General features: G+C 40.8%; 1 protein-coding gene across 1 annotated transcript in view; it reads right to left on the bottom strand.

Annotated features, from left to right (window-relative positions):
• FRAS1 (Fraser extracellular matrix complex subunit 1) overlaps positions 1-25,437 on the bottom strand; it is a 516,919-nt gene that overhangs the window by 6,305 nt on the left and 485,177 nt on the right. Inside the window, exons 66-71 of the mRNA XM_012557480.1 lie at positions 22,241-22,455; positions 18,408-18,558; positions 17,480-17,587; positions 16,358-16,517; positions 10,366-10,482; positions 1,627-1,828 (exon numbers count right to left, since the gene is read on the bottom strand). Coding sequence (XP_012412934.1) covers positions 1,627-1,828; positions 10,366-10,482; positions 16,358-16,517; positions 17,480-17,587; positions 18,408-18,558; positions 22,241-22,455 — 953 coding nt within the window. The remainder of the gene's footprint in view (positions 1-1,626; positions 1,829-10,365; positions 10,483-16,357; positions 16,518-17,479; positions 17,588-18,407; positions 18,559-22,240; positions 22,456-25,437) is intronic.

The raw sequence follows: 25,437 nt of genomic DNA on the forward strand, positions 1-25,437 counted from the left end.
TGAGGGGTAGTAGAAGTTTAGAAAGTTCAGAGTAAAGGGATGGTCAAAGCCATGGGGATGGAGGAGATGGACCAGAGGTAGCATCGAGTGAGAACAGAACAGAGCTACGCAGGAGTAGAGGACAGGGACCTAGGGCTGGAAAATGAGAAGTGGTCAAAGAGGCAAGACAGTGTCAGGTGAGGAAACCAAACAGAAGAATGTCAAAACTCATGGATTTAGGGTCATCAATAAAATACAGTTTAGAGACACGATAAGAGAGAATGCAGCCTGCAGCAGACAGACAGAAGAATGAGGAATGACTGTGCAGAGCAGCCACGGAGACAGTGCTTCTTTAGGAAATTGGTCAGAGAAGGAAAAATGAGAAATTAGGCTGACATTTGAGAGAGGGGAGACAAGGGAAGGTTTTTTTCCCCTGATGGACATGACTTGAGTGAGTTTTAAGGATGAAAGAAAAGGCTCAGATACGAAGAGATTAAATGCAATAAAAGGCAGAAGGAGTGATTGAGAGAGTAAAGACAGGTGGCTGATTAATTCATTTATTCTTTCAACAAATAATTATTGTGTACTTAGGCATTGGTGGTACAGGGTATAAATTTGATATTTGATGAAAATCTCTGTTCTCATAGAATTTACAATCTAGTGGTGAAGATATACAATAAATCAAATATATACACGTATATATATTACATAATATTAGAAATTGTGATAAGTACTATAAGAAATGAGAGGAGTGTTATGAAGGTGAACAGTATGGAGGCCTATGTTAAATTGTCTGGTGTAGTCAGGGTAAGCCTTTTTGAGGAGGTCACATTTAAGTAGAGGGCTGAATGACAAGAAAGAGCTAGCTTTTTGAAGTTAAGAGAACCACATTTGGGGTGGGAACAGGGCAGAGGGACCATTTTAAGATGAGAAAAGTATGATGGAAAGTACACATGTGTTTGGCATCCCTTTGAGGCTGGGAGGCAGTGGGGGCTGGTATTGCTATCTCTCTGAGGACTTGAAAGAGAAAGCAATTTACTCAAAGTTAGACTGTGTGTTAGAATCTGGTTGGAAACTCCAGTCTTCTTACCAATCAGAACAGTATTTTCTCATGGTGGTGGTGGTGGTGGTGGTGGTGGTGTTAGCTGCCATCGAGTCAACTCCCATTCATGATGACCTTATATCATGATGACCTTATATATAACAGAACAAAACTGCCTGGTTTTGAGCTGTCTTCACAATAACTGAATGTATGTTTGAGCCCACCGTTGCAGCTATTGTGTCAATCCATCTCCCTGAGGGTTTCCCTCATTTTCTCTACTTGCTACTTTACCAAACATGATGCCCTTTTCTAGTGATTGGTCTCTCCTGATGACATGTCCAAAGTAAGCAAGACAAAGTCTCACCATCCTTGCTTCTAATAAGCATGGTGCCACCCTGTCAATCATTATAGTGCCGGAGTATCTACCAAGTATGTAATCTTATTTTGAAACAACATGAAGGAAGAGTATGGGTCTGTTCCTTGGTTAAACCTTGACTGCTCTGGAACCAATGCTGGGGGAAACTTCACTGGGGAGTTGGCTAAAAGTTGAAGATCAGTAGAGATACTGGTCTAGGGACTTACCCCAAAGCTTCTCAAGTCCAGGCAGAGCCTCTTTCTGCAGGCAACGGACGCAACTTACCTTTTGAGAAGGCTCCTTTGTAATCCATTTCTGCCAGTGACATATCAGATGTGTTGGGATCCATTAGGAACACCTTCTCGTTATTGCAGAGCTGAAATTCAGTATTGAGAGAATAGACAACTGGCACGGGGCGGTTGGTCTGCTGGAACGCAATGGGTATCAGAAATCTAAATGTAGGAGAAACAAGAGCTCTTTGAGAGCAGGGTCAACTTTGCACATATCATTCCAGCTGCCCTCCCTCCCGCACCGTTCTCAAGACTATGAACAGCACTTTGCTGTAGGTGCTAAATATTTGCTGAATAAAAAGCTGTGTGTGGGAAGACTTGATTAGTTTGGTCATTATGAAGTTAATCTGCTCTTTCGGACAGAAATAATCGAACTAATTTTTAGAAATCTTTGGTAAACAAACAACAGCAATAAAAACCCAAACCCATTACCATCAAGTCGATTCCAACTTGTGGTGACCCAATGTGTTACAGAGTAGAACTGCTCCATAGGGTTTCTTGGCTATAATCTTTACAGAAGCAGATCACCAAGGCCTTTCTTCAGGGGAACCACTGGGTGGGTTCAAACTGCTGATCTTTTGGTTAGTAGTCAAGTGGGAACTCTTTGTGCCACCCTTTGGCATCCTTTGCTGCTGCTTCTTTTTTTTTTGCATCAGTTTTGGTTTTTCTTTTTAATTGTAGAAAAATATATAACAAAACATCTGTCAATTCAACAATTTTTAGATGTACAATTTAAGGGACATTGATTACATTCGTCATGTTGTCCCTTTATATTTTGTTCTTTTTTTGTTTTGTTTTGTTTTTTGGCCCTTTTATTCTGAGGCCCCCAAAGTTTTCTTTGACTGCAAAGGGGCTCATTCATGACTATGGTGCCTCAGTTAGACTCCTCCTTCCTAGATCCAAATGCTGAGAATTTGACCCTTTCCTACCTGATCAAAATTTATTAATCCTTCAGGATATTGCTAGGTGATACTCTCCTGCCTCGTCCCTTACTCCTGGCCCTCTTCCTCAGGCTTTTGAATCTACTCTTTCCTTCCTTGCTTCCCTCTGGCCAGTGATGGCTCTTCAGGACTCAGTCCTAGGTCTCATATTCTCACTATATAATTTTGCCCTGGGTAATCTCAGCCCAATTGTTGAGTTCATTTGCCATCTCTATAGTAGTCATTCCAAATTTAATTCTCTAATCCAGATTTCTCCTCTGAGCCCTAGACACATGTATCCAGCTGTCAATGACAGCTCCATTTGGCTGTCTCAAAGACACCTCAAACTCAACAAGTTCTTCCCTTACAAACTTGATCTTCCTTCTAGTGTTTTTATCCCAGCAAATGGCCACACCACAGGCACAAGCCTCCTGTCTCTCTGGAGTCACTCTCTGTTTCTTCTATTCTATTCTATACACTGTGGTTGATAAGTTAGTATAATCTTTTAAAACCTTAAATTTGTTTAAAATCCTTCAGTGGTTTCCCATGGCTCTTAGGGTTAAGATCAACATTTTTGACATGATCTCTCAAGCTCTAACCCTTGCCTATTTTTTCTGCCTCATCCTTTGCTACTCTCCCCCCTTTCTTTGGGATCTAGCCAGACTGGCCTTCTTTAGGTTTCCAAAATGTGTCATGTTCTCTACTGCCTCAGAATTCATTTATTCAACAAATATTTATCGAGTATTTATTATATGATAGACACTGTTCTAATGATATGAATTTATCTGTGCACAAAACAAGGTTATACGCTAATGGGGAAAGACAAAAAATAAGTAAACAAAATAAGTTAAAAAAATAATATAGTATGCTAGAAGGTAACAGGTGATAAGGAAAAAAATAAGCAGAGATGGGACTAGGAGGAGTTCAGTTGGAAATTTTAAATAAGGTGGTTATGGAGGGCCTCAGTGAGAGGAAAACATTCATGGAAAGGCTTTAAGGAGGTAAGGGAGCAAGACATGTAGATATCTGGGAGGATGCTCTCTAGGCAAAGGAATCAGCAAGTGCAAAGGTTCTGGGGTATAAGTGTGTCAGAATGTGCCCAATATGTTAGAGGAACAGCCAACCAGCCAGGATGACTGAAATCAAGTGAGTTAAGGAAGATGATGCAGAAAGGTAGCTGGGGGCCATGTCTCAGACTTTGGGTTTTTTTAAAATTGTTGGAGGGTTTTGAAAAGGGGAGTGGTAACTGCTCTGTTGAGAATAGACTAGAGGGTGAAAGCAGGGTGACCTATTAGGAGGATATTGCAATGATCCAGCAAGTGATGATACTGGTTCTGACCAGGACAGTTGCCATATAGGAGATGAGGATGGTTAGATTCTTAATATATTTTAAAGGAGAGCCCACAAGCTTTGCTGACAGATTGCATGTGGGGTCTAAGAAGAATCTCAGAATAAGAAAGGACACAAGAGTGTTTTTAAGGATTTAGATGTAAGCACTTAGTGTAGGAGTCCACAAACTTTTTCTGTAAATGGCTAGAGAGTAAATATTTCAGACTTGGCAGGCCATATGGTCTATTACAATTAGTCAATGTGTTGTTGTAGCAGAAAAGCAACCACAGACAATATGTAAATGAATGGGTAGGGCCATGTTCTCAAATAAAACTTTATTTACAAAATCAGATAAGGAGCTGGAGTTGGACCATGGGCTGTATGTAATCTGCTGACCATTGACCTTGAAAGTTGGAGCTGCCTTTAACTGAGATGGGAAAACTGGAGAAGGATTATATTTGGTGGAGAAGATGAGGAATTCAGTTTCAGATGTGTTAAGTTTGAGAGGCAGATAGGAGAGCCCAGTGAAGATGCTGAGTAGTCAACTTGATGTACAAGTCTGAATTTTAGAGGTAATTCCTAGGCTGGAGAGGCACCTTTGTATTTGAAGTCTTGAGACTAGACGAGATCACCAAGCTGTGGAGAGGAGACTGTTCAAGCATGAGACAGGCACTACTAATTCGAAGTCTGTGGGAAAGAGAAGGGATTAGAAAAAAAGAGAGAGAGGAAAAGCCAATGAGGTGGGAGAAAAACCTGCAGAGAACGATACCTCAGCCACGTGAAGAAGGCATCTGAAGAAGGAGAGACTGATCAACTGTTAAATGCTGCTGAGTGGTCAAGAAAATGAAGACTGAGACACAACCACAGAATCTACTAACATGGAATCATTAGAGAGCTTAATAAGAGAACTCTGGGTTGGATGGTGTGAGCAGAAGCCTGATTTGAGTGGGTTCAAGAGATGATGGAAGGAAATAATTTGGAAACAGTGAATATTGACAACTTTTTAGAGGCATTTTTGGAGTAAAAGGGAGAAAAATGGGTGTGGAAAGAGAACTGGAGCCAAGAAAGGATTTTTTTTTTTTTTAAGATGGGAGAAATTACAGAATGTTTTTATGGTGAATGGAGTGATTCAAAGAACGGAGAATTGCTTGTGAGATGTTCTTTAGTAGGCAAGAGGGTATGGGTTCTAGTGCTCAAATGGAGGGGCTGGCTTTGGATAGAAATGCAGACCATTCACTTATACTAACAGGTATGTATGCACTAATGCATTAAAAAAAACTAAACCCGTTGCTATTGAGTAAATTCTGACTCATAGTCATAGCGACCCTATACAACAGAGCAGAACTGCCCTATATGGTTTCCAAGGCTGTAGTCTTTATGGAAGCAGATTGCCACATCGTTCTCCTGTAGAGCAGTTGGTGGGTTCGAACCACCAACCTTTTGGTTAGCAGCCAAGCGCTTAACCACTGTGCCACCAGGACACCTTATTGATGCATTAAGTGGATAGATATGATGGTAGAAGCTTGTGTGAGTTCTTTTCTGATTTCTTCTGTTTTCTCAGTGAACCAGAACACATGGTAATCAGCTGAGGATGAAGACAGGGGAGATGTAGCATTTTGAGGGGAAGAAGGGATGAAATAGTTTCGAAGACTGAGAGAGTAAATGGATTAGGGAAACATTGTGCTTTGCTAGGAAGCCTTAAAAACTTATTTGAGACTAGTAGTAATGAATTGGAGCCCTGGTGGTGCAGTGGTTAAAAGCTACGGCTGCTAACTGAAAGGTCAGCAGTTCAAATCCACCAGCTGCTCCTTGGAAACCCTATGGGGCAGTTCCACTCTGTTGTATATGGTCACTAAGAGTCGGAATCTACTCGATGGCAATGGTTTTGGTTTGTTTTTTGTTTTTTTAGTAATGAATTTAAAGTTTTCTGGCTTTGACCTTGCTGTACACTCTGCCAGAACATTCTCTCCTACTATGCCCACTATCCTTTGCTTAACTAACTCTTATTTTCCCTTTATATCTCAACTGGGTAATCAAACACCACTTTCTCTAGGAAGTGTTCCCTTTTTTCCCTTACCTTCCAGGCTAGGTCAGACCCCTCATCATCTGTTCCCATTACATTTTGCACTTTTCTTTCACAGTTCTTATCATGGTTTGAAATTTTACTGAAATGTGTGATTATCTGCTTAAAGTCAACTTCGCTCACGACAAGTTCCGTAAAGTCCATGTCTGTTTGCTCACCAGTGTACTGCCATCCCTAGCCAAGCTCCTGACACATATATTTGCTAAAGAGATGAATGAAAGGTAGATAACTTAAATGCTTTCTTTACTCTTTCAATAGAGTCCATCTGACCATTTCTTAGTTTCTATTCAAGAAACAGAATCAGCTTGCTGGGTTGATTTGAGTGGGCAGGGGTGTAGGATGAACTTGTGGCCACACAAGCCAGGCTTTCCCCGGCTTCTGAGATAGCTGTTAGTTGCACCAACAGCTCATTTACTTGGCTCCAGGGAACAGATTTTTCTTGTTGATACCAGTATTACCAGAATCTACCACAGTAGCTCTGAGATAGCTGTTAGTTGCACCAACAGCTCATTTACTTGGCTCCAGGGAACAGATTTTTCTTGTTGATACCAGTATTACCAGAATCTACCACAGTGCCTAGCACATAAGGAGACACTAAATAAATATTTATTAACTAAATTGAGTGAATAATGGGACCGAGATTACTATTTATTAAGTTATAATATATGTCAAACCTCATGCACACAAAGAAATCATAAGACACAATTCTTGTGAATCAAGTCTAAATTCCCTGAGTCAGTCTTGATTTTTTTTGTGTTACAATTCTATTGCACCTAGATATCACTGGAGCCACAGAGATGACCAAATGCAAGGTTAGGGCCAGGGGAAGGGAATAACGGGAAATCCACAAGTGAAGATCTCCCTAATATAAGCTTGTTGTTGTTAGGTGTCCTCCAGCTGATTTTTGACTCATAGCAACCCCAAGAGACAGAGTAGAACTGCCCCATCGGTTTTTCAAGGCTGTAATCTTTACAGAAGCAGATCACCAAGTCCTTCTCCCAAAGAGCTGCTGGATGGGTTCAAACTGCACACCTTTTAGTTAGCAGCCCAGTGCTTAACTGATGCACCACCAGGCTCCTCTGAGGAAGGTAAGGATACTTAACTCTGAAGCCTCGGTGTCCTCATGCCACTCTTCCCCCTGCAGCTTCCCACACCCACGTAGCACCCAGCCTGGATTTCAGGTGGGTGCCATCCTTGCTCCTTTTTTCCATTTAAAGCCTTTGCTCCTCTCTCTCTTTTTAAAAAAATCCAGCACCTACCCTGGATAACTCTTCTTACACATGTGCACCAAGAGACATGTATGTAAAAACATTCTCTGTAATAGAAAAAATCTGGAATTATAAGCCACATAAACCAAACCAAATCAACCCATTGCCGTCATGTCAATTCCGACTCCTAGCAACTCTAAGGACACAGTCGAACTGCCCCATAGGGTTTCCAAGGAGCGGCTGGTGGATTCCAACCGCCGCCTTTTTGGTTAGCAGCCATAGCTCTTAACCACTGTGCCTCCATAAGCCAAATACAGTGGTGAAATACATTGTGGAATATTCCCGCAATGAATACCTTAACACAGTGAAAAATCAAATACAGCTACACGAATCCACACAAATCAAATGATTCACTGAACAACAGCAACAATAACAAAAAGCTGCATGGAGACTACATGCAGCATGAAATTTTTACATAAAGTTCAGAAATGCGCAAAATCATGTGGAAATAAATATGAGGTAAAATCGTAAGCTGAGGTAAGGGATGATAAACACAAATACCAGGCTAGTGTTTACCTTAGTGGGGAGGAGGACAGGAATGTGATTGGATAGGGGAACATAAGGTATTTAAAAGGTATTGGTAACATTCTATTTCTTGATGTGGGTGGTAGATTTATAGGTGTTTGTTTTATTGTTTTTTATATTTTATATATCCATTATATGTGGTCTCTGTATACCTGAAATATTTCATAATTAAAACATTTAATAAATGAATAAAAATTCCCCAGCATATTCCATCAGTTTATACCTTCTCTATTATTCCTGACTGTAGCTAACTACCATTTTCCTGGTCACCCTCCCTCCCTCACTGGGATGCCTATGGTGCTCTCTAGCATTGCTCCTGCTATCAGTCTTGGTGATTTCAACATCCACAGAGTTGAAACATCCAATACCCTAGCCTCTCAGTTCCTTTACTTCATCACCTCCAAAGAGCTTATCCTCCACCCCACTACAGCCACCCACTCTTCATAGTTACACTATGCGCCACTTCCAAAAATCTCACTTCCCAACCCTTCACTCTCTAACCACCACCTCCTGTCTTCCCAGCTCACTTCTTTTACTCCCAGTCACTGATTCTTCAGCCACACCAAGACCTCCCTGGCCACTTTTACAAGGATGCAAAGGAACCAGGACACTACTGCACTGATGGTGGGAATGTACACTCATAGTTACATATTTACCAACACTTTGGAAAGCAGTTTGGCAGTTTTTTAAAAAGTTAAGCATACATCTACTGCATGATCCAGCCATTCCATTTTTGGCATTTTCGCAAGAAAGTAGAAAGCATATGTCCATACAAAAACATATACGTGAATGTTCACAGCAGCTTTGTTTATCATCACCAAAAACTAAAAACAACCCAAATGTCCTTCAACAGATGAACTGATACACAAATTGTAGTATATCCATTCCATGCAATGCTCATGCTACTCAGTAATAACAGGAAAAACTACTGTTACACACAACCACCTGGATAAATCTCAAAATAACCACGCTGATTGAAAGAAGACAGAGAAAAAGATTGCATACTATACGATGCTGTTTATATAAAATTCTAGAAAATGTAAACTAACCTGTAGTGACAGGAAGCATATTAATGGTTACCTGGGGGAGAAAGGTGAGACAGGGTGGGAGGGGGGATTATATGGAGGCTCAAGGAAATGTTTGGAGGTAATAGATATGTTTTCTATTTTGATTGTGGTAATGTTTTATGAGTAGCTACATATGTCAAAATTTTACAAACTGTATACTTTAAATATGTGCAGTTTATTTTGTATCAATTATATCCCAGTTAAAAAACAAACAAAATAACAACACTCACTTGGGCCCTCAGCACTGTCTGATCTATTATTATGTATAACCCTCTCATAAACTTACTTTCCTCTCTCTGAGAGGACTCTTTCTCACTCCCTCTCTTCTCAAACTTCAAAGTTCCTCACTTTCAGCTAATGCCTGGCTTCTCATTTCGTGGAGAAAATAGATTCAATCAGATGTTGACTTTGTCATCCTTACCCTCCAGATCTACTAATCCTACCTTCATCTGTATCCGTAAACTCTGTCTTCCTCCCCCCTTCAGTGGATGAACTCTCTATGCTTCTAGCTAAGGTAAACCCTTCCACCTGGGCACTGGACCCATCCCCTCTCCCTACTCAATGACATTGCTCTGTAAGTTTTTCTTTTCTCCTTTGCATCATCAAAGTTTTCTCTCTTTTGGATTATTCCCACCATCATACAAACATTATGAAGTATTTTCTACCTTAAAACACTAATAAAACGCTCCTTTGATGCCCCCCCATCCCCCAAATCTGCATCTATTACTGTCTCACTTCTCGGCCATCCTCTACAGGAACACTTCTTACGTGTTGTTTATCCCCACTGTCTCACTTTCTCACTTCTCTCTCGTGAACCCATTTTAACCAGGCTTTTATCCCCACCCACCCACTAAAAATGCCCTTTGTCAAGGTCATCAATGACCTCCAGTGCCAAATCCAATGGCCAATTCTCTGTCTCTTAATTTAAAGTCATTTTTCACATTGTCTTCTTTTTTGAAAATTTTTATAAGCTTTTTTATTTACTTCATTTTCTTGTTGTTGAGAATATACACAGCAAAACATACACCAATTCAACCATTTCTACATGTACAATTCAGTGACACTGATTACATTTTTCGAGTTGTGCAACCATTCTCACCCTCCTTTTCCAGGTTGTTCCTCACTCATTAACATAAAATCACTGGCCCCTAAGATTCCTATCTAATCTTCTCAGTTGCTGCTTTCACTTTGATCCCATATAGATAGCTCTTAAAGGAACACATTGTCTTCTTTTGAAGTTAATGTAAGACTCTTTTCAGCATCTTCTCTAAAAGGTGTTTTCTATATACTTTGTTCAGCTCCTAGAAAGGAGGCCCTAGGATATAAACTGCCTAGGAGCAGAGATTTGGTTTTTAATCCCCTGCTATAATCTAATGCTATAATCTCAACACCTAGGCCAGAGCAAAGCACATGATAAGATCTTAATAAATACTGGTTGAATGAATGAGCATATGGCACAGGGACAATCTCAGGTGTGACATGGGAATAGGCCGATGAATTTCCCTACCTTTCTGGGGCATGTGCGGTGCAGGCCAAAGGCTTCTCTCCTGGGTCAACCCATGGCTGTGTGGGCTGCACTGTGCAAGGGATCAGGTAGATTGTGTACTCCCCCGAGTAGTCCTTCCTGAAAACAGGCAGAGCAGACTGTGGTCATAAGGAACAATTTATAGGTTCTTTACTTACCTAGAAACACAGTGACTTCACTAAACAGTTTTCATATGGGATTTGTGCCTCGCACCCAAGAACTTTATGAGTCTGCAAACACTATTTTCAGGAACTCATCTCTTGATTATTCTAACCTTCAGAGGACTATCCAGAGGTGTTAAATATAGCTTCTTTCATCTGTGCAAATCCTTTTCATGAGAAAAGCTGAGAAAGGCACAGAGTTTCTAAAAACCAAAAAGGCTCAGAAGAAGACAAACCAGAACTGGCCATTTCCTTTAGATTTCCACAAAACGTCTTTGGCAACTTCTGCTTAGTGTTTCTTGTTGACCGACACCCTGTTAAATACACTATCAAATGCAAAAGCTTGTGTCTATTAAGATGTGCTCATGGTAGCTGCTGTTCCGATAGAAGAGGTAGCAAATGCCTCGTGATTACATGACACCACTCCACAGTATAACACTCAGTTTTGTGGCTCCTTTCCCTAATCCTGGGGTCCCTGGGTGCTGCAAATGGTAAAGCACTCAGCTGCTAACCAAAAGGAAAGGTTCGTGGATCGAGTCCACCTGGAGGCACCTTGGAAGAAGGCCTGGTGATCTACTTCAAAAGATCACAGCCATTGAAAACCCTCCCTATGGAGCACAGTTCTATGCTGACATACATGAGATTGCCATGGGTCAGTCAACTCCATGGCAATTGTTTTTTTTCCTTTCTAACTCTACAGCCACTTTTTTTTACAAAGTTGAAGAAAAATATCACTTCTCCTAGACTACTCCTTGGGATCGTTCCTGTTTGTGGTAGGGCACAGGATTTTCTAGGTAGTGACACTGAGAATACACAGCCTTTGTCCCCCTCACCAACTTTATTTTCCACGCTTGTCATTGGGCAGCAGCTCCAGCCCTGGCAGGTTGCCTGGAAAGCAGCCAGAGATCCAGACACTTCAGGGAGATTCTTCAAGGGCCTTGGGAGGCTGCCATCCATTGAATGAAGAGCACAGGGCTGTGAATCTTAATTATAACTCTGTTGTGAGTGATCTGGGACCAGTGCTCACACTTGCTGTGTTCATTCATTGACCATTTTTTGCATTTTTTTTAATTAGTAAAGTGATAGCAAAAATTTGGTAAAAAAATAAAATAAAACCTTTATGACACATTCTTGGGCCAGTTTAGTGGAATGACACAAGGCTAGAAATGGGGGACAGTCTAGTCCTTGCTTTGCCTCTGCCACAGTTGTATGCTGTTAGATGTTTTGGGGTTGTTATGGATTGAATTGTATACTCCCAAAATATGTGTTGCAATACTAACCCCCCCATACCTATGGACCTATGGTTGTAATCCCACTTGGGAATAGAGTTTTCTTTGTCATGTTAATGAGGACACATAAGTGTAGGGCCACTGATGTGTTAAGCCAATCACTTTTGAGGTACAAAAAGAGCAGATTAGGCACAGAAGCAAGGAAGCACAATGGGGGAAAACAGATGCCAAGGAACTGAGGAACAGAAGCTGAAAAGAGACAAGAACCTTCCCCCAGAGCTGGCAGAGAAAGCAAGCCTTCCCCTAGAGCTGATGCCCTGAACTCGGGACTTCTAGCCTTCTAAGCTGTGAGAAAACAAATTTCTGTTTGTTAAAACCACCCACTTGTGCTCTTTCTGCTGTAACAGCACTAGGAAACTAAGACAGTGGCTTTGGTTTCTAACCTTCCTGCTCTGACAGTCTGATGTCTCCAGTTTTCCTTCATGATCCCACCCTTCCTTCAAAGCTCTGGGTCAGCAGTAAATGAGATCTTGTACACCATTTGAATTACAAGAAAATTGACATGTATGTATAAAATGAGTTTAAAAAAAAGAAAAAAACAAACCAAACCCATTGCCGTCGAGTCAATTCCAACTCATAGTGACCCCATAGGACAGGGCAGAACTAGCCCATAGGATTTCCAAGGCTGTAATCTTTATAGAAGCAGTCTGCCACATCTTTCTCCCATGAAGCGACTGGTAGGTTCAAACTGTCAACCTTTCTGTTAGCAACTGAGTGCTTAGCCACTGCACCACCAGGGCTCCTTATGAGTAAACAAACAAACAAAAACCCAAACCCACTGCCGTCAAGTTCATTCTGACTCATAGCGACCCTACAGGACAGAGTAGAACTGCCGCACAGGGTTTCCAAGGAGTGACTGGTGGATTCGAACTGCCGACATTTTGGTTCGCAGCTGGGCTCTTTACCACTGTGCCACCAGGGCTCCATAATATGAGTAGTGGCCCTTAATTAATAGAAGTATTTAATTAGGCAGAACCATCTATCCCTGGCTCTTACTTTTAAAACGTGAGGTGAGATCATGTCACTCCTCTGCTCAAACTCTGCAGCAGCTCCCATTGCACCAGAGTAAAACTAAGTTCCCACGTTGGCCTACAAGGCCCCACATGGGTGGCCCTAACCCTACCCCCTCACCTTTTTGATCTCATCTCCTATTACCCTCCTACTCCCTCACTCCACTCCACCCACACTGGCCTCTTTGCTGTTCCTTGAGCAGACCAGGCATGCTACCACTTAGGAACTTTGCCAGACAGTCCCTTCCCCCAGATATCTGTATGGCCGACTTCCTCACCTCCTTCAAGTCTTTGCTGAAATGTATCTTTTTATCCAGGCCGACTCTCAACACCCTAATTAAATTATATCATCTACTGATTTCCTTTATCCTTTCTAGACCTTTTGTTTTCCGTAGCACCTATCACATTCTAACATATGCTATACTTATTTGCGGTGTCTACTGCTCTTTGTCTCTTACTTTACTGGAAGTGTTGAGTGCAGAGATCTTTGTTTTGTTCACTGATGGATTCCAAATGTGCAGAACCTGCTTGACACATGGTAAATGTTCAATAAAAATTTGTTGAATGAATGAATGCAGGACAGATTGCAGGTCTACCAAGTCCACAATCCCACTGTTCTCCTATCCCTAATACTATATAGGTCAATTTCCTCACTGTCCCTGAAAATATGCCAAACACAGTCCTAGATGTAGTTCTTCTCACTTCCTTTCTAAAAACAAAACATTGCCCACATCACAAGTTGCCCCATCTCCTCTGGGAAGCTTATACAACTCCCCAGCCTATACTGGGCCCTCTGCTCTCTGAGCAACTGTGGTCTTGATTTTCTGTATCTCTCACAGTGCACTTAGCACAAAACGCTAACTGTTGTTCTTCAGTTTGTCATTTATCCATATATTTCATCTCCTTAACTCCACTGTACGGTCCTACTAGTCCAGCTGCCATCAAGTGAATTCTGACTCATGGAGGCCCCATGTGTGTCAGAGTAGAACTGTGAGCCATAGGGTTTTCAATGGCTGATTTTTTGGAAGTAGATCACCAGGCCTTTCTTCTGAGGTGCCTTTGGGTGGAATCAAACCTCCAACCTTTTGTTTAGCCGCTGAGTACATTTAACTGTTTGTGTTAATCATTAACCGTCTCCCACTGTAAGCTCCCAGAGGATATTTATTCAGGACTTACTATGTGCTACCAAAACACATAGCAGATCAAGAAGCAGTCATTCGAACAGAACAAGGGGATAACGTGTAGTTTAAAATCAGGAAAGGTATGCATTGGAGTTGTATCCTTTCACTATACTTAATCTGTATGCTGAGTAAATAATCTGAGAAGCCAGACTATATGAAGAAGAATACGGCATCAGGATCGGAGGAAGACTCATTAACAACCTGTGATATGCAGATGACACAACCTTGCTTAATGAAAGTTAAGAGGACTTGAAGCACTTACCAATAAAGATCAAAGACTACAGCCCTCAGTATGAATTACACCTCAATATAAAGAAAACAAAAATCCTCACAACTGGACCAATAAGCAACATCATGATAAATGGAGAATAAACTGAAGTTGTCAAGGATTTCATTTTACTTGGATTCACAATCAACACCCATGGAAACAGCATTCAAGAAATCAAACTATGTATTGCATTGGGCAAATCTGCTGCAAAAGACCTCTTTACAGTCTTGAGAACTAAGGTGCACCTCACCCAAGGTATTTTCAATTGCCTCGTATGCATGTGAAAGCTGAACAGTGAGTAAGGAAGACCAGAGAATAATTGATGCCTTTTAATCAGGGTGTTGGCGAAGAGTATTGAATATACACGTACTGCCAGAAGAATGAACAAATCTGTCTTGGAAGTACAGCCAGAATGCTCCTTAGAAACAAGGATGGTGAGATTTCATCTCAATTACTTCGGACATGTTATCAAGAGGGATGAATTCCTGGAAAAAGATATGCTTGGTAAAGTAGAGGGTCAGTGAAAAAGAAGAAGAACCTCAGTGAGATGGATTGACACAGTGGCTGCAACAATGGGCTCAAACATAGCAACCACCGTGAGGATGGCACAAGACCGGGCAGTGTTTCCTTCTGCTGTACACAGAGTCACTAAGACTCGGAACCTACTCAACGGCACCTAACAACAACAACAACCATGTGCTAAAATTTGTGGTACTGGGGATTCAAGATGACTCAAGCATGCCCTCTACCGTGGGAAGCTCACAATCTGGTGGAAAATAGAACCAACAAACAGACCATCACAACACAATGAGATATGTTAGAGTAGAAGCTGGAACAAAGTAGGAACGAAGAGGGAGCTTCTAGCACTTATGGGGAAGGTGTCACAAAGAGGGCAGTTTTTGAACTGGGTCTTAGTGGAGTTAGGGTTTTCCAGAAGGAAAAAAACCAGTAAGGGCAGAAGGAATGTCAAAGCCACAAAGGCATGGATAGGCTGCTGTGTTCGGGCAGTGGTGAGACAGTTAATGTGGGAAGAAGCCTGGGTTTGAGATGAGGTTAGAGGGGCAGGAGCAGGTCTTGTATGCTACATAAAGAGTTTGGACTTCATCTTATAGGCAATGGGGAATCAGCAGAGAAACTAAAGAAGGACAGTTTATATGCCTATAAATTGGGACAAAGTACATAAATAATCTTATAAGGTTCTATGAAGAATCTCCTTGAAGATTATTATGTATTGATATCAAAGGAGTCATTATTTAAACAAAAACTGATATAAGATCTGAAATTTATAATTAAGGAAATATTTTTGATATAATGATACAAGACATGTTCTTAACACAATATGTATATATAGCCCAAGAAACTTAACAAAATCTCAGTTTCCAAGTCTTGATCCTGCTGCTTCTTAACTGTAAAACTGGAACAAGATTTTCATGCTAAATATGGATCATAATTTTATAATCTATAAAATGGGGATAATAATATTATGATAGACTCCATTATCCTTTTCATGGTAATAGTTTTAATTGTGGTTTTCTCATTCATTCCTTTTACAAATGAGATATTATATTTATCCAATTCCTATCCTTCTTCTAATTGGGGGTGGGAGAGGAATAACTCTTCTCATTTATTTTATAGGACAGTGGACCATCAGGGGTGACATATAGACTTAATAACCAGAGATCCTAGATTTTGCACTGGCTGTGGAAACTGGAATGAGATTCCCTTAGGGTTTTAACTTGACACATTTTTAGGCTTCCCTTGCAGGTAGATGTGGCCATGTGACTAAGTTCTAGCCAATGGGGTATGAGTGGAAGTGATGTGTGCCCTCTCTGATCTTACGCTTGTAACTGGGTGAGCACTTCCTGGCTTATACATTAGAAGTTGATCTGAGCTACATTTTTTTCTTTTTGTATTTGCTAGGAGGTTATTTCCACCCTACTTTGCCCATGGAACTCCCTTTTAAAACGGAAATCCAGCCTTTAAAGATAGCCCTGTTTCCCAAGCTCCTGAAAGAAACTGAAAGCATTTCAGATCTACCCCTGGAAGCCTCCATCCCCGTATTCACCTGTTATAAGAGCTAGTGGCTCTCCAGAATTGATATGGAGAATCAAAAGTCTGAGCACTCCATAGAAGCTGCAGATCAAATTCAATTCCTCCTAGGTGGTCTGGAGTCAATATGAAAGATTTCATGTCAGGGAGAGTGTGGTGCTCCATCACAAACTGTCCTGTTTCAAGAGAAAATACATACACTTGCTTGTGAGTTTTATTGTACTTGTGTTGAAGCCCTACGAAAGTGTAAGAACTAAATTAATGTTCTTCTTTTATCAAACAACTAAGGTTATACCCTTTCACCCCTCAGAATATCTTCCACACTGATTGGGACAGCATGGCATCTTACTCCAGCCCATCATCCTACTTGTCATAGTCGTTATGATTATACTTGTTTATAAACAATATGAATGTACCTTGTGGAGATGGTGCTAATGAGCATATCAGTAATAATAAGGGTCTTTATAAACAATGAGCACCCAATACATTTAGCTTTGAATTCCAACCAATTCTTGGAGGTAGAAAGGTCTTGGTAGTTTACAAATAGAAAAATGAATATTGGATGAAAATCACTTTTAGGGCCACACAAATCATTGGTAGAAGAGGACAATTGTAAACATCACTACAAAGGCAAAAGTTAATCAGCAAGATACCTCCACTCTTTAAAACAGCATTGATAGGTTGTCATGAATAAATAAAAGCAGGGAGACTATTGTAGATTTAAAGAGATATAACAACCAAATGCAATGTATGGACTTTGGATCCTAGTTCCTTTTATATAAACAGATATAAAATAAATATAAAATAAATGAAAAAAATTTGACAATAGAGGAAATATGAATAGGGACTGGATATTATTGAATCAATATTAAATACCTTGGATGTGATAATGGTATTGTGATTATATAAGAGAATGCCCTTATATAAGAGAATGCCATACTAAAGTATTTAGGGGAAAATTAACATTAAATGGTATGGTTAAAAAAAAGTGTGTGCGTACATACATGCACAGCAAAATGTTAACAATAGTTGAATCTAAGTAGAGGGTCTATGTTTTTCATTGTTGTATTCTTTCAACTTTTCTCTATATTTGAAATTTTTCATAATAAAAGTTGGAAAAAAATAGCACTGATACTACCTCTGAATTTGGCATGGGTCTTGAATTCAATGACAAGACGACCATCCTCTCGAATATAGATTCTGATTATCTGAAGTCTTGCAGAGAGCACACTGTCCGTCTGGATTCCTGGATAGGCATCGTAACAAAACATCCAGGTTATGGCACAAGAAGACCTCGTAGACAGTAACCTACATGTAGTTATCCCAGCGACATCTCTAAGCAGAGCTGTGCGTTTATTTGAACGTATCTTGAGAAAATTAACTTTCACATAAATATATAGTCTATTTAGAGATATCTGCAAACTAAAACTGTAAAATAGATCACTCTACTTGGTTCTTTTTTAAAGTTCCACTTACTTCTTAGAGGAGTCCCTGAGTGGTGTAAATGGTTAACGCCCTCAGCTACTAACCAAGAGGCTGGAGGTTTGAGTCCACTCAAAAGGTACTTCGGAAAAAGGCCTAGTGATCAGCTTCAGTCATTGAAAATCCTATGATGCACAGTTCTACTCTGACACACATGGGGTCACCATGAGTCAGAACTGACTTAACTGTAACTGGTGGTAATGGTTATTTCTTAAACAACATAATGACATGGCTCACACCACTGTGAACTAATGAAGATTATTATACTATGAAAGAACACTCCTCTGACTCCCTAGTGGGCAGTATAGGATCCCTTGTCACTTGCCACCCTTTACTCTAGGCCCCTAGCTATCTGGGCTGAATTCTCTACCCCTGGAGGCTGTCAGCATATATGTATCTCTATTTTTTTTTCAGGAACCCCAGCTTTGTGTATTTTCCAGACTTGAGGCAGCCCTCCAATGACTGTGTACAGGACAAAAGGATAAGGAATGCAGCAAATGTTAAAAGTCACTGCTTATTTTTTTTCTTTTAATTTTGCCTGAGCATATATATGACAGTAATAGTTAAGGTCTCAATGGGTATACCTGTTCTCCAGAGAACAGTGTCATAGAAGAAGGAAAACTCCATCTCGGTGTGGTGCTCCAAGGAGGCCCAGCCCCTGGGGGCTGTCACATAGATGTAGGAGACATAGAGAGGGACGTGCACCGTCAAGAATGACTGAGCAGAGTCTCTCACCTGCCAAACAAATGGTGTGCACACAGGGAGAGTTAGTTCTTCCCTAAGAAGGTGTGTGATCATCACATCTTGGTTCAATTTTCATTCGCTCATTTATAGTAACTCATTCATTCGGTAATTATTAATCAAGTACCTATGATTATGTTAGGCACCGTGCTAGGAGCCAGAGCCTCAGCAGTGGGAAAAAAACAAAATCACTCCCCTTATGGAACGTATAAGGAGCCCTGGTGGCACAACAGTTAAGCACTGGCTGTTAATAGAAAGGCAGTTTAAACTCACCCAGAAGCGCTGCAGGAGAAAGACCTAGTAACCTGCTTTTATAAAAATTACAGCCAAGAAAACTCTATGGGGCAGTTCTATCCTGTAACATGTGGGGTCACTATGAGTTGGAATCAACTCGATGGCAACTAACAACAACAATGTGGAACGTATAGTCTAGTGAGGGACACACATCTGTGCATCTTCCAGACTTGAGGCGGTCCCTCTTGGCTGTATATAGGACAACAGAATAAGGAACAAAAAAGCAAATACATAGATAATCTAATGTCAAATAGTGAGAAATACTATAAAGAAAATAAAGTGGGTATTTTTGGCATGTCTCACATATTTACTAATATATTTTAAAAACAAAGTAAGAGAAGGGGATAGAAGTGACCAGGATGCTTCTTTAAATAGTGATCCGGGAAGGCTTTTCTGAGGAGGTGACACTTAAACAAAAACACCTTTGAAGAGAATAAGCGATTAAACTTCAGGCTTAGTTTCCACTGTACAATTTCTAGAAGCCTTGGCCAAAATTTTAAAGTATCACAAATATTTCCAAGGGATGGACCTGACATATCTGGGATCTACCATTCAGTACGTACTCCCTTGGCTGACTGTGCTTGCCAGTGTCCTGAAGGAGAGCCTGAACCAACCACAATCAGGAAGATGCCCAAGTCTGGATCCAGGGATTAACGTGTACCAGACTCAGGATGTTTTAGTGAATACTCAAGTCTCCTGCTCCAGGAGCATAGGTCATGGGGTTTGGATGTCATATCCAGCAAGCTTACCGTCAGACAGCTCAGAGCTGTTGACATGATGGATGAAAGATGGATTATGTTCCCTTCCTATATAATGCTTTGGTGAAATAATCATATCTTTAAGAGAACACTTCAAAGGGGGTCCCTGTTACTACTATTCATTTGGCTCAATAACTTTTATTTTGCTATGCAGTGAACAATACTGGCTGGAAATAAAATATCAGCAAAAACTTTTCATGGTGAAGTTAACTGTATATATGTATGTACAGGGGGTTGGCTTATTTTCAATTTTTAAAAAATATATTTTTATCTTTCCTCCATAAGTATGTATTTCTTTCATAACAAAAAAAGTTTAGTTTAAAATGTTTTTATTTTGTCATTGGCCAAATATTAGAATAGGGAACTTAACTTTTCTTTTGTGTAAAAACACAATGTAATGTTTTTATGGGAAATGTAAAGTGTTTAATTATGGGAAAGAGACAAATGCCTTATCAATATTTAAGACAACAAAAACTTAATTTTTCTAAAAGAGTTTTTTCATATTCAAATTTGTCAGGGATTTAAAATTGGATGCCAAAGTTTTTCAAAACACTACTAATTGCATATTCATTTCAAAATTCCTTTCTAAAAGGTCTTATTCTGTTCTCTTTAGAAAATTTCCAAGGTTTTTTTCCGGACATCACACTATGCTCTTCCCCTTAATACACAGGTTTCACTAAATACACTTGCCTCAATTTCACAATTGTTGATACTAGAACCTCAGTAAATTCTCTAATTCAATGGCCAAATTAATTTTCCCTTGTTTCGGTTTATTTTCCTTTAACCTTCATGATATTACTTGTTGTTGTGTGCCGTCAAGTTGATTCTGAATCATAGCAACCCTATTTATAACAGAGTAGAACTGCCCCATATGGTTTCCTAGACTGTAATCTTTACGGTACCAGATTGCCGGGTCTTTTCTCCTGCAGAACCAATGGTGGGTTTGAATCGCCAACCTTTCAGTAAGCAGCTGCATGCTTAACCACTGTGCAACCAGGGCTTCTTTGATAATACTTAACCACACTGCCATCAAGTCGTTTCCGACTCATAGTGACCCTATAGGATAGAGTAGAACTGCTCCATAGGGTTTCCAAGGCTGTAATCTTTATGGAAGCAGAATGCCACATCTTTCTCCTGCAGAGCCGCTGGCGGGTTTGAACGCTGACCTTTGGGTTAGCAGCCGAGCGCTTAACCACTGCCCCAGGTCCTTTTGATGTTACTTACTACTCCTTAAAAAAATAAAATAAAAGACAAATATTTACCGCACATATATTTTGTGCCAGACCCTGTACTAGGTGCCTTTTCATATATTATGTTAGGATTATCCATCAAAATTTCAGATGAAGTTCAGAGAGGTTATGTCTCATGCAAATCTATTGATATTTGTTACAGAAAATTTAAACTAGGACTTGGTTCTATTTTCTACCATGCATCAGCTGTTTCAACTATTTTTAAAGAAACAGGCAACAATGAAATACTTCTGTGTATATATTCTTTCTGATGTTCATTTAAGAAATGAGATATATATAATAAGAAATCCCTGTCCTTGAGATTTTTAAAAATATTCTGAACAAAAATGTCCAAAAAATGCAATTGAAGCAGAATCATGTAAAGCAGAGAATACTAATTTTTGAAGGGGCAGGAGAGGAATAAATCACTTAGTTTTGCATTTTCAAAAGTGACAGTAGGTTATGCAACTGCAGAAACAGAAACAAACCCTAAACCTGCCTTAAAATTCTATTCAGTAGAGGGTAATAGTGTACACAAAATGAGAGGGAACCAAAAAATGAGAGGCATCACACAGAAAACAAATTTTAATGATAGACACTTTTCCAAAATGATTTCTCTAATTCCTTCCACAAGTTCCCTCCTTGAGCGTGGGTAAACCTGATTGTTAATGAAGAGCAAATATCTAAGTAATTTTTAGCTCATTGAGATAACGGCTCAAAATCGGGTAGAACCAGCTTTAGGATTAATTTTCCCACAAGAACGGATGAGCCTGGTTTCACTGGCACGTTGATGTAAGTGCACTTCTAGGACCCTGGCTTCTTGCTATAAAATTTCCTATAGTCACTAATGTTTAATGACTGTAAAAAAAAAAAAAAAGTATCTTTTTACAGGGGTTGTCAGTTTCAAATAAGTATGAAATCAAACTATTTAAAACAATTCTCTCCCTTATGCTTAGGGTGACATTGCTCTTCTTCTCTTCTGAATGATAGAGTGCACCATGCTTATCCTGGCTCATTTCCCCAGATGCAGAAGAGAGTACATCTCCATACTGCTAACTCTACCATCAAATGTAAGTCTTCTTTTCGACTTTCCAAAATACATCCAGAGGGAAAGATACATATATCCAGAGAAGTAAATATTTTACTTTTATATAAATGGCTGTGCCCAACTGTAATTTTCTGGCACATTAATTTGATTTAGAAGACTTTTGAGGTTTTCTTTAGCCATGATGCTGCCAAGGTCTCTCTTGTACTTATAAAGAAGACTCCTCTAGTTGGTTGGCCCAGCACCGGGGGTCACTGGATACAAAGTGCTAACTGAAGTGCTTCAGAAACAGACAAGGGTGGGCATGGTACCATATATACAGTCCTCAGACAAGCCCGTGGAGCACCCACCTGGAAGTCAGCAGTTACAGACCCTCCACAGACATCAATTAACTCTGTCATGTCGTAATAAGCATCAAAGGTCCAGACACAGCTCTTTAGATTCAGGTGTTTGTAGAGTTGGATAGTCTTTGGCTCCCGCACACTGGGGTCAAACTGGAAGGGGCGGTCATAGCCAGGACCCAAGGCAGTGCTGTCATACACCACATCGTCCAGGAACCCTGCCTCTGTAGGGGAGGGAAGGAACAAGCAATGGTAACTTAAACTTGGACCTGCTCCTTATACTTGGTTGCATAAAAAACCAGTTGCTGTCAAGTTGATTCCTACTCATGGCAACCTCATGTATGTCAGAGTAGAACTGTGCTCCAAGGGATCTTCAATGGTTGTGAACTTTCAGAAGCAGACTGTCATGTCTTTCTTCAGAGGTGTCTCTTGGTGCATTTGAACCACCAACCTTTAGGTTAGAGGCCGAGTGCTTAACCATTTGTGCCACCCAGAGACTACCTGGTTGGACAGTGTCTTACAAATTCATGTCCTTTTCTGGAAACTTATTTGGAAATAAGGTCCTTGCAGATGTAATTAGTTAAGATGAGGTCATACTGGAGTAAGGTGAGTCACTAATCCAATATGCCTGGTGTCCTTATAAGAAGAGACACAGCCATATAGGGAGAAAGCCAGGTGAAGAGGGAAGCAGCAATTGGAGTGATGTGTCTACAAGCCAAGGAAGGCCAAGGATTGCTGGCCTCCACCAGCAGCCAGGAGAGAGGCATGGAACAGACTCTTGCCAGAGCCCTCAGAAGGAGAACGTCATTGCTAACACCTTCTAGCCTCCAGAACTGTGAGAGAATAAACTTCTGTTGTTTAAATTAAAGCCACTCAGTTAGTTGTACTTTGTACAGCAGCGCTAGGAAATAAATGCACTTCTCCTGGCCAAGGAGCTGGGTTGGGATAAAGGACGTATCCTTTTGACATTGAGAGTGCTTTCCCTCCATTTGCTCTATTAGTAGAGCAACTCCAGGTTCCCAATGCACGGAGGGGATGCCAGGTGAGCTTGTGAACTACCTGTTGTCCAGTATTAAGTGGCGTAACTGAGTTCACAGACTTTTCTAAGACATTGTAGGAACCTGAGAAGAAAAGGTGAACAAATGATACTATGAATGAAGAAGTCAGAACTTGATGGAAAAAAACACATGGAAGCTTTGCCTGTAACACCTGGCAAGTCTGGCTCTAAGCTTCACAGTCAGTCCTTGAAGAAATGAATTTCTTATATGAATAATTTATTGATGGATTATCCTTACTGTTAAGATTGATTTCTTTTTTTTAAGCTGCTTCTATGGAAAGTTAACAAAAATCTGACTGCCTCTCCTCTTTCCTATGGTTTCTGAACTCTTGGGGAAAAAAACCCTAATTTTGTGTGAATGGGTAAATAGCTCACTAATGATGCTTGACTAAATCCTAACTGCTATAGGCAAAAATTATTGATCAAATGCTGCCAAGTGAGTGAACTGTTCTAAATTAAGGAAGACCTTTATGCAGTGGTGAGGTGAATACAGAGACAATTTTAAAATATTAGAGTTAAGGAGGCGGGGCCAAGATGGCAGAGTACTCATACACTTCTAGTGGACCATCTTACAACAAAGACCCCAAAAAACAAGTGAATCGATTATATATGGCAATCTGGGAGCCCTAAATGTCAAAGGCAGAGCTGAGGAACTGGACTGAGTGGCAGGGAAAGGGATAGACAATTCAGAAGCAGCGAGGAGTTGCCAGACCTGACCCAGCGAGAACATGAGCCCTTCAGGCATATTCAGCTCATGGATGAGCGGTGAGGCAGGCAAGCAGTGGTGCTTGGGAGGTGCGTTTTCTGCACCAGAAGAGACCCAGCACCAGACAGTCTACACAGCCACCCAGAACCAGTGAAAAGCAGCCCTTGATTGGCAAAAGATAAGTACTTGCTTATGGCCTACCATGCAGATCAGAAACACTCCCCTTAGGGAAAAACTTCTCTCCCATTTACCTCCCCGCTCCCTGCTCTGCACTGGGTCCTGGACTGGCTTCAGCAATTGCCGAGTCCCCTGGGCCGGAAGTAGGATCCATCACACACCTGGAGCCGTTCTCCCTGCCTTGGAGAGTGAGCAAATTAACGAACAGGGGGAAAAAATAAACTGCCAGCTCCCCTACCCAGGGTAGGCACAGCTCCTTTGCCTAGGCACAGGCATAAGGGATCCATGGACTTTGAGTGCCTTTCCCCTGCATAGACTTGTGTGGGCCCATTTCAACAGCATAGGCCCTCACTACCACAGTACAACAGAGTATATACCTGAAGTCTAACTGCAACTGTTTCAGCTGTGAAGTGGCAGGTTATTGACATTTGACACTGCTCTGCCCATTAAGCAGGGTCTTCACCTACCCACATCAGGGGCCTGAGGACTGGTGGCTCCACCCACAGCACCTAGACACCTGCGATAGGGGCCCATAACTAAGAAGTGCCCCCCAGTCCTTACAGCCAGCAGCATTAGGTGCTCATAGTCCAGCTGCAAAACCCAACTACCTACGCGCTCTAGGGAACAGGGACATGCCTTCATCCTGGACACTTGGGGACAGCTGTCAGCCCCCTGCATTGCTCAGAGCGTGTCCCCCTGCTACAGCCAGATGTGTGTGCCTACACCAATCACTCATGCCTGTCTAGGGCTGTAAGTGAGAGCCTACACCACACACTTGGTGGCTATCTACCTGGGCACCTGAGTTGAATCCATATAGGAGGAGTGGGTAGAATCCTGAGCTCACATACTAGTAACAGATCTAACCACCTGGTGACAGGACATTAGAGCTTCAAAGGTGCCAATAATCAAACTAGCTCACACGAGCAGCCTATTTGGGTATATCAAAACAAAACAAAAAGCTAGGACACAGTAAGCAAACATAAAATAAATAAATATAATAACTTATTGATGGTTCGGAGACAACAGTCAATATCAAATCACATAAAGAGGCGATCCATGATGGCTTCAGCAAGCTCCCAAAATAAACAATCTAGAAATTTTCCAGAGGAGGAAAATTTCTTGGAATTACCGGAGGCAGAATACAAAAGATGAATATACAGAACTCTTCAAGAAATTAGGAATGAAATTAATCAAAATGCAGAACACACAATAGACGAAATTAAAAAGATTAGAGAAGAGCATAATGACAAATTTAACAGGCTGCAA

This window comes from Trichechus manatus, unplaced genomic scaffold, assembly GCF_000243295.1.
Source record: "Trichechus manatus latirostris isolate Lorelei unplaced genomic scaffold, TriManLat1.0 scaffold00105, whole genome shotgun sequence".
NCBI lineage: Eukaryota > Metazoa > Chordata > Mammalia > Sirenia > Trichechidae > Trichechus > Trichechus manatus.